The sequence below is a fragment of the Quercus suber genome, unplaced genomic scaffold (genome assembly GCF_002906115.3).
Source record: "Quercus suber isolate HL8 unplaced genomic scaffold, Cork oak 2.0 scaffold_393, whole genome shotgun sequence".
NCBI classification, from domain to species: Eukaryota; Viridiplantae; Streptophyta; class Magnoliopsida; order Fagales; family Fagaceae; genus Quercus; species Quercus suber.
This window is the reverse complement of record NW_027069845.1, coordinates 510,800-521,486: the sequence shown is the minus strand read 5'-3', so window position 1 is coordinate 521,486 and position 10,687 is coordinate 510,800. Positions and strand designations below refer to the sequence as shown.

Genomic DNA, 10,687 nt, shown 5'->3' with positions numbered 1-10,687 from the left:
TAATGAAGTCTAATGACACAAAGTTTTCATAACCTTTTTGAGTGCTCCATAGTCCATTCTAAAATGTAAACCTTAATAACAAAAATTTGGCCATCCAAGGTTTTTCATTATAGAAGCATCTTAATAGCAAAAATAACTATAATCTTAGAGGCTCACATATATGAGCCTCTAAGATTATATCTATTTTCTTCTACATATTTTGTTTATATACTTTATCATTGTACTAAATCCTTGTCTCTCCTTTTCTAACATGTATCGAAGTTTCCTTTTTATCTTTTGTAACAACCATGCATTTAAAATTTGAGTTAAAAATCTTTTTAATCTCATTCCAACCCTAGCTCAAATGAAGTTTTGTCAGAATTCTCCAACCACCCCTACCCTAATAAAAAAATAAAATAAAAAGTCAAAAAGGGGGGGGGGGGGGTGATGAGGTGAATGTAGACATATTATGTAAACTTGTGTGACGTTTCAGTAAAATTTGCTATTAATAGCATGAAAAATATGATTATGGGCTGGCATTTAGTCTTTTCCCCTAATAATTATATCAGGGTTCCGTTGTACTTACATTTGACATAGGCTATCTTCAAGAAAGTGCCACATCATCACCACATGATAACTCTGGCTGGTTTTCATATTAAACATTAAGTAAAAAATTAATGTTCATTCCTATCTTATTCAAGACCAGTACTGATGAGTCAGATTTAATGTCAACAAAGTCATTTATTTATTTTCTATGATAATCAACTTGTACTGTGTGTGTGATCTATTGAATATTAAATTTCTTCTTAATTAATACTAGTGAGATGTTCTGCAACTGCCAAAAGAGTTATAAGACTAGAATTTTATCATTGGGAGTCTCAATAATTTGTCTAGAGCTATCATGATTCTTGACTGCCTACTCCTGCATTATTTTCTACCTTACAAATGGGGACAAAATAGGCTTTTGCCATTTTCGGGAAAAAATAACAACTTTTTACCTCTTTTTCTAAACTAATTAGAGAAATGTCCTTCTTTTAAAACTCGATTTGTAATAAATCGAGTTAGGCCTTATAGCGGAGTTTTTAAGGAGCCTATAGTGACGTTTTGTAACTTGACCTATATAAAATAGAGTTATAGGTAAAAAAAAAAAAAAAAAAAAAATTGCGTATAACTCGATTTCATGGAGGTCGAGTTACAAAACGCCACTATAGGTCCTTAAAACATCACTATAGATCCTTAAAAACGTCGCTATAAGGCTCTAGAATTTTTTTTTTTTTTAATAACTCGATTTATCATAAACCGAGTTTCAAAAGAGTGACATTTCCCTAATTAGTATGAGAAAGAGGGCAAAATGCTGGATTGTTTTTTTAAAAATGGCAAAAGCCAATTTTTTCCTACAAATGGCACCCTCAACCCTTTTGCAACAGAAATGATACAGGTTCTTGTACCAAAAAGAAAAAAAGTGTACCCCACTTACAATTTCATGGTTAAAGAAGGGACAGCAAAAGACGAGGAACATATTCCTTTTTCCCTACCTTAGGAGAGTTGTGCTCGACACCCTTTGATGAATTGGTTTCAGGTTTATGAGAGAGATTGGCTTCCTAGTTCCTACACAAAAGAGAGCCATACCTTGTTAGCACCTAATTAGTCACAAAAAAAAAAAAAAAAAAAAAGACCAGTATAGGTAAAGTAAAACCATTTTGCATTTTCCTTGTTGATTTCAATCTCAACATCCTTTTTTAGATTTGGAAATCCATGGAGGTGACATATTGTGGAACAAGGGCAAAATTTGCTAAATAGCATATTTTTGGAAAAATATTAGAAAAATAGTATACGGCTGAAAGTATTTAGCAAGTTGGACTATTTTTGGAACTCGAGTTTGTGAAACTCGAGTTCCAACCCAAAATCGAGTTTCCCAAACTCGATTTACTCTTGGATTAATCTTTCGTGTATTTAAAAAAATAAATAAATAAAAATAGAGGTACTCGAGTTTAGTAAACTCGAGTACCTTTGATATATTTTTTTTCCCTTGCAAGTAAACACAGAGGTACTCTTGTAGGTAAATTTTTTTAAAATGGAACTCGAGGTTACTATACTCGAGTTCCATGTGGTTTGTTTGTTTGTTTGTTTTTTTTTTTTTTTTTTTTTTTAAATGCACGTCAGATGAATCCAAGAGTAAATTGAGTTTCCCAAACTTGATTTTGGGTTTTTGGGTTGGAACTCAAGTTTCACAAACTCGAGTTTCACAAACTCGAGTTCCAAAAACAATCCAGCTTACTATATTGTTTTATTCGCATACTATTTTACTAATATTTTTTCAAATATTGCTGTTTAGCAAAATTTGCCGCCAAACAAGGGTTAGGGTTCTGTTCGGCTTAGTCCAAAGAAAGGAGAAGAGAATTGTGGGGCTTGATGGGAATAAAGGGCAGTTTTGATTCTGAAGCAAGTTAACGTTTAAACTTAAAACACAAGGCAAATGACCCACGAACGCATTATTGTTTGGATAACAAGTCAAACAGGCCCAAGGCCCACCAGCCCATTGACCGACAAAATCAAGCTTAGATTATAAACAGGCCCCGTGCAAGGTTGTTATGAGATTGACTCAAAATGGGCCCATAAAAAGCCCAGCTCCTGACCACAAAAGTTTGGCCCATATGCATGCCTAGCCGAGTCAACATACAACAACATCTCTCCGCCGCTTTGTGCGGCGGTCATTTGAAATATTTTAAAATATATATATATATATATATTAGAAGCACAGTGTGGTTGAAAATTGGTTTCACTGTAGGCTTGTAAGTTGTAAATGTAAATAACAATTATGGGCTTGGGTAATGTTTTGAAGTGGGCCTATTCTACAAGGGTAATAGCGGCTTTTGGATTTTGGAATGGTGTGGACTGTGGACTGTCTTCTAGCTAAAACCTAAAAGGCCGAATGTGTAGGATGTGGAAATTAATATTCAGGTATTTTATTAAAAATATAAGAGAAATTATTTTAGTGGCCAAATCAAAACGAACCTTGAAATGGAATTCCAGGATTTCAAGTGATCATACACCTTATCCACCATGTACGCCAATATTGATCATTTGTGGCATCAATATTATATATTGATCATTTGTTTTATGTTGTATATGATTTTTTTGGGGGTACTGTACATGATGTTAATTTTACTCTTTTTCTATTTACTTGTTTTGTTGAGCCCATCTTATTGTTTTCTTTTCAATAACTTTAGAGTCACAAAAATTTTAATAAAATTATTAAGTCAGCAAATTGTTAATAATAAATAATAAAGTAATATAAATGACAAACCAAATAAGAATAAATACATGCAAATAAGTCAATTCAACTTTTGTAAAAATTTATATATCTATGACATTACTATTTTCTTTTACCTTTTCTTTTGCATACATTCCCTATCTTTTTCTTTTACTTTTTCTTTGAATACATTCTTAAAAGAAGAACCGAAACGCATGCCAAATGAACAAATGCTTCTTTTTTAAAAGGACAATGCATCTTTCAAGAGAGAGTAGCTGTTTCCCTAATTTTTTTTTTCTTAAAAAATAGTGGTGTTTTTTTTTTTTTTTTTTTTTTTTTTGAGAAGGAAAAAAGATAGTAGTTGTTTAGATAGCGGAAGAAGTTCTAGAGAAGAATAAATTTTAATCTATGTTGTATGGTATATAAATCCAATATAGGGTGTTTGAATGTAGCTTTTTACAGAAAAAATCTATTTGTTGAAAATTTATTGAAATATAATTGCGTATCGAAAATATATAGCTTTAAAAACCGTATAAAGTGAGGTAAGAATCTTTTTTGTTCAAAAGGAAAAGCTTGGATTCTGGTGTGAAAAACAGGGGGTCGAATCCTCATCATTGGAACATACTTCGCTTGAGGTCCAAGTCTAGTGGGATAATCTATTGTTTTTTAACTTGACATTCTATTCGACGTTATATTTCTTAAACTTATTTGGTAGAAATTCCCCAAATTATGTTCACTGTCACTAATTTCATCAAAAGCCAAATTGACTCCTATAATGTTGCACAATTAATTGCACTGTTTGTTATTTTCTTTCCAGTTTCTATTAGTTTCTGTCTTTCTGATTGGCAGGCCGCGGCAAAAGTTTTTTTCCTGATCCTTTTTTTAAAGGATTTTACTAACTACAAACTTCAAGACGAGGTAGTCTTAATCTTAATCTACAAGCTACAAATATGCTAGTAAAAACTGCAGCATGTGGAAGAAGCTTTCCTTAAAAGTGTTAAGTGTGTTTATTTATGGCACTAGCACAGACTCGGTCTCTAGTATAATATATCAATACACAAGTCCCAGTTTCACCCATCTTCTACTCATCTAACTCCACTCATTTCTCTCCTCCTTTGTTACTGTTAGAAAAAACGGCTTCCTCCATTGACCAACTGAATCCAGAGATGGAGAGCATCAAGAAAGATTTGTTCAAAATGGCCATGAAAGGCGAATGGGATAACGTGGTTGAAATATATAGGAAAAATGCAATGGCCCACACGGCCAAGCTCACCAGGTCAGGGGACACAGCATTACACATTGCTGTCTCCGATAGCCAAGAAGACATGGTCCAAGAACTTCTAGAATGTATTTCCACTCAAGAAAAAGGCAAAGAGGTTCTAGAAATTGGAAACGAACAAGGGAATACTCCTCTCCATATTGCTGCATCGATAGGGAGTGTGGCTATGTGTCAGTGCATTGCAGAAATTGATAAATCATTGGTGGGTGCTCGTAATCACGACAAAGAGACCCCTTTTTCCTTGGCAGTTCTCTATGGTAAAAAAAAAGCCTTTCTTTGCCTTCACCAGCTCTGTGGTACCAAGAATGGCTATGCATATTCAAGGAGGATGGATGGTGACACTATTCTTCATTGCGCTATCTCTGGAGACTATTTTGGTGAGTATTTTAACTATTTATATATATGTATGCTTCTTTACTAATTCAGTAATTTGCAACATATGTTACGTATTAAAGAGGTTGAGGAAGCAGCAAAATACTTGTTATTTAGAGAATTTGGGCTACTGATTTTTTATTTGGGTACTAAGACATGTTTCAAAATTTTTTTTTTTTTTTTGAGAAGCAAGACATGTTTCAAATTATTGTTGCTTTTTTGACAGATTTGGCATTTAGAATAATTCACCTGTATGACAAACTAGTTAACCCTTTCAATGAGCAAGGATGGACCCCTCTTCATTTATTAGCGAGCAAGCCTTCTGTTTTCAGAAGTGGTAGCCACCTTGGACGATGGTATAAAATGATTTATCATTGTAAGTAACACTGTATAGTATATAGTCACATTGAACAAAGTGTTTTCAAATTTCATCCTCCTTTGTAATTGCATTAATTTACAACAACTTATTACTTCCCGACCTCCTTCCCCCCCCCCCCCCCCAAAAAAAAAAAAAAATCGCGAACTCAAAATTCTAGTCTTACATATATATATTTTTATATAATTAAAATATATAATTAAAATAGAACTTTTTAAGTGTACGTACATTTATATATTTTAATATAAGCTAAATCTATTTTATAAATTGATACATTTAAGATTCAAATTTCTAATGAATGTATGGGCATGAGATACATAATCAATCCTTTTTCCTTCCTTCCTCCCCATTTTTTTTTTTTTTTTTTTTTTTTTTTGGCATCCACGATGTGTGCATGAAATTAAGTGCTCTCTTTAATTATTGAGATAGTTTACTTAATTTTTAAAATACTTTATTTTAGGTAAAACTTTATTACCTAAGTTTCAAGAATTTAAAATTCTACTCCAGATAAAATTATATATCAAAAGTTTCAAATAATTTAAAAATAAAATATTATGTTTTTCTTAATTATTTAGATTATATGATAATTTTGGTTTTTAATATACATGAAAAAGCTTGTACATTATATATCGTAAATTCGTAATATAACAAGCAACTCAATTCACACGTATTATACGTTGTAATGTGTTTGTCACATGGCTCAATAATTCTTAATCTATTTTCAGTGATATTAGTAAAAAAAAAAATATATATATATATATATATATTTACATATAGTTAATATTTTTTATTTATGTATTATTTTTAATTACAGCACACTGCAGGCTACTAATAATAATTTAATAATAAAAAATTGAATAAGAAAAGATGAAATGGGACTTTTCCTATGATATAGACACTTTAACTTTAACCTCTTTTTCAGTCAAAAATTAAAAAAAACTTTAACTTTATTTTATTTCTCTAAGTGGCACTTTAACTTTAATTTATTATTTTATTTTTTATTAATATAATCAATATTCAATATCCGATCTATCACGGATCATTGATTTACCATCCTCTATTGTTATTTGGAAGGTATCTTTGTTGATGAGCTCAAGAAGGAACCATCTGATGACCATCCAACGGGACCAAATAACAATCTCAATCACCAAAAGAAGAAGAAGTATCCAGAGAATTACAGAACATGTATCAACTTCTGGAAATTAATGTATTGGAATGTGGTTTTACTCATCAACTTCCTCCAGTGGTTTTGGAATGTGGTTACTGGTGGTATGAGACTGAATCTTTGTTTTAATATTTGTTTAAGTACAGTAAATATCTTACAAACATCATACCAACGGGATCATATTGTGTCTGATTTAATTGTTTGATATAAATGGCCCTCCTTGCGCGCAGATGCCCTAAGATAAAATTATGTTCCCTCATTTTGATTTTACAATGAAATACTTCTTTCTTATATAAATAAAAGTATCAATTATATTAAAAAAGAAGTACAATAAACATGATAATAATTAAATGAATTGATATTATATATTAGCGGCATAATAAATATTTTTTCATGATTAAAATCTTATTTTATATACATTTTAATTGAGAGAAAACAATACAAACTTTAAATATCTTTACTGAAAATATTAAGAAAGTGTAAATTTTCGAGAGATGAAATAAAAAATAAAATAAATATAAAAAAGCCTCCACTTTTGAAGGGGAAAATATCGTCTGAGCCCGCACCAAAGAACAATCTACTAACTAGATATGGCCCCACAAATGGTGGGACTCATAATTTGTGAGTAATCCATTCCATAACTGGGCTCATAAGAGTATTAGCATTCGATTTCTAAAAAAAATCTCATTTTATCATCTCAAAAGTTACTTTATCTATTATACCATACTATTTTACAGCATACCCAACATCCCAAATTTTATTTTTACATACAACACATTAAAATAGTATAAATTACACAATAACATAATATAAAAAAAAAAAAAAAATCTATTTGTCTTCTCTCTTCATCTGTGTTCTCTCTCTAATTTCTGTCTCTCCGTTTCCTTCTCTCAACTACCCGCCACCAACCCAAACCCAAACCCAAAACAACCACCCACCACCAAACCCAAACCCAGAACAACCACCACCAAACCCAATCAGCACCACCATCAAACCCAATCAACACGACCACCAAACTAACCCAAACCCAATGAACATCGCCACCAAACCCAATCAGCACCACCACTATACCCAATCAGCACCCACGGCAAAAACCTAAATCCACAGCAAAAACCCATGGCAAACTCACATACAAAAACCCATGGCAAACCCACAGCAAACCCAAATACAAAAATTTGGAGAAAACCCCCAACAAACCACCACCATCAATCCACGCCAATATTTGTCGTGATAGAAGTTGCCACTACTGTCGAACCCCAACTTCCCTTTTAGGTATTTTTCGCTTTTGCACTCTGATCTGATTTTTCATTTGGTTCTCAAAAAAAAAAAAAAAAAAAAAAAAAAAAAAAAAAAAAAAAAAAAAAAAAAAAAAAAAAAAAAAAAAAAAAAAAACTAAACCGATTTGAGTTCCACCTCATACGCCACTCCATGCTAATCTGAGAGTAAGAAAGGATAGAGAGACTGAGATAGAGAGGGTGGGAAGAGAGAGAGAGGTTGGAGAGCTGAGATGAGATGAGAACGACTTGGAGAGAGAGAGAGAGAGAGAAGTGCGTCAGGGAGAGATCGAGAGAGGAAGAGGAAGAAGCTTTTGAGGAGAATAAATTTAAAAAAAAAAACAGTATTTAATTTTTGCAAGTGAGCTACAATATCGTCCATAAATTTAGAATGGTACTATAGCACAATTATAAACATTTTTACAATTACAAGACGGGGTAATGAGAATTTTTTGTACTTTGATACTAAAATATAACATATTATACCATATGCAAGACTGGGTACTGATGCTCTAAATAAGATAATTGGTCCCATCGGAGGCTTGGAGCTTAAATAAAGTAATACATATGTCTTGCTATTGACCAAACCTTCTCCTTCTTCTTCTTCTTCTTCTTCAATTTTTTTTTTTTTTTTTTTAGCTACATGCGTACTTAACATCTAAATAAGATTGGCATCCACGAAGCCCAAAGCCACACGGACATAATGCCTATGTAGTTATGACTCGTTTCCTTTGTGCTTGCTATTGACGAAACTTTGTTTTTTAGCTCAAAAAAAGATGGTGCGAACAGATGCACACAACTTTGGTGAAAGATCAAAGGTTATAAACACAGCAGATAATAATAGTGGAGTACCAACAGATGTAGAGAACCCTAAAGGATCAAAGATGAAACCAGCTGGAGGAGGTAATCAAGGTGAGCCTACTTTTTGCACGGCTCATTCCTTAATCTTTAATCACTGGGGTCCACGCTATTTGTAAACTTCAACTCTTGAACTATATTATTTCTCGTTCAGGATCCGATGCTACCAATGGGGCTCAGGGGCATAAACTGTTTCCAGCTAATTGTGGCACCTGCTTTGAGTTTGTCAAGTTTGGATCTAAGGCAATGCTGGTCATTTTGGGACTAGGTACGTCATTAACATAGAGCAATGCCATGAAGTGTGAATAAAATAATTTTTACAACTTGTTAAAATGTAAATCATGATTAGAGTAACATCTCTCATAATTCATCACTCATACCATTTTTATCAGACGATAAGAAAAACAAATTATGTCAACAGTTAAAAAAAAAATCTTATTGCTAGATTTCTTGGTCATTATATAACCATTCCCACTTCTTATATATATATATATATATAACTTAAAAATACCGTTCCTAATTTGTCAAATACTCAAAAAGGCATTTCAATTAAAGTTTTACTCCCTACAGAATATGGAAAACATGCAGACGCCTTGCTCAGGTGAATGTAAGATTGAATCTTAAGTCCCTGTCTGATATCTCTGAGTCTGACGATACTAATTAACACCTTCATTATCATGCCAAGCTAGCTAGTGTGGCCTTGCACACGCATAAGCTAAGCTGCGTGTTTCTCCTTCACTTCACACAAGCATGCATGCGTGCGTGCGTGCTTGCACATACTCATATATGTTCAAGATCATTCACACTGTTTCTATTTTATAATATGAATTCATTGAATTGTACTATGTTAATAAGGATCTACTGTGATAAGAAAGATAGAAGAGAAGAAACAGAAGCACACATGGGCTGTTCAGATCATGAACGAACTTCTACAATCTACTTCAACATACGAATATGATGACGCAGCGGGGACGAGCCCCATGGCAGTAACAGATAGTGATCCGACAAAGCCTTATGCTGTTAGTACTGATGGCGGCACTGTCAACTTTGCAGGCGAGGGCTCCACGTTGGATCCAGAAGCTCTGACAACTGATACTGTGGGAACTAAACCAGAAGAAAAAAACAGGGTAATTGGCGGTACCGATAATACAGACCAAGGTATAAATAGGGCCGGCTGAAGCTATAGGCGAGCTGGGCCGCCGCCTAAGGCCCACCTTCTTAGAGGGCCCCCAAATAATAATAATAATATAGTATATAATATTATTTTTCTATCTGAAAAAAAAAAAAAAAAAAAAATTTACAAACGGCCTGTTCCTTACAAAGGCCTTCTCACCCAAAAAAAAAAAAAAAAAAAATTTAGGGTAAAATATCATTTTCGTCCCTAAACTATCACAAAAGTTCGTTTTTCGTCCCTAAACTTTCAAAAGTTCTATTTTCGTCCCTAAACTATCACAAAAGTTCGTTTTTCATCCTTAAACTTTCAAAAGTTCTATTTTCGTCCCTAAATTTTCAAAAGTTTTGACGGAGTGCTGACGTGGCTTGATAGAGTGTTGATGTAGGAGGGACGAAAATCAATACGTTTGGAAAAGTTTAGGGACGAAAATAGAACGTTTGAAAGTTTAGGGACGAAAAACGAACTTTTGTGATAGTTTAGGGACGAAAATAGAACTTTTGAAAGTTTAGGGACGAAAAACGAACTTTTGTGATAGTTTAGGGATGAAAATTATATTTTACCCAAAAATTTACAAACGGCCTGTTCCTTACAGAGGCCCGTTTCTCACCAAAAAAAAAAAAAATTTATTAATGTCAAACGGCTATCACAATATCTCATCAGGCACCCGTTTCTCACAGATTTCTCACAGAGGCCCTGTTTCTCACAGTCACAGAGGCCCGTTTCTCACAGAAAAAAAAGCTGAAGTGACAAACTGACAATGTGACTAATCCCATCAGATCAGACCATCACCAAATCTTTAACTTGCATAAGAAAAGATTACAAACGGCAAAAATTATTAGCTGAAGAAAATATTATAAAAGCAGAAAGAAGAGGCAAATAAGAAAAGAAAGAAAAAAGAAAGAAGAAAAAAAAAACTCATTCTCTGACTCCCTCTATCTGACTATCTTGATTCTAAAA

General features: G+C 33.1%; 1 protein-coding gene across 1 annotated transcript; it reads left to right on the top strand.

Annotated features, from left to right (window-relative positions):
* Window positions 1–3,995: 3,995 nt before the first annotated feature.
* LOC111992035 (uncharacterized) lies at window positions 3,996–6,721 on the top strand. Its single transcript, XM_065761046.1, has 3 exons — window positions 3,996–4,888; window positions 5,110–5,259; window positions 6,334–6,721. The coding sequence occupies exons 1-3, from the start codon at window positions 4,399–4,401 to the stop codon at window positions 6,627–6,629; spliced, it is 936 nt and encodes a 311-aa protein (XP_065617118.1). The 5' UTR covers window positions 3,996–4,398; the 3' UTR covers window positions 6,630–6,721.
* Window positions 6,722–10,687: the final 3,966 nt, after the last annotated feature.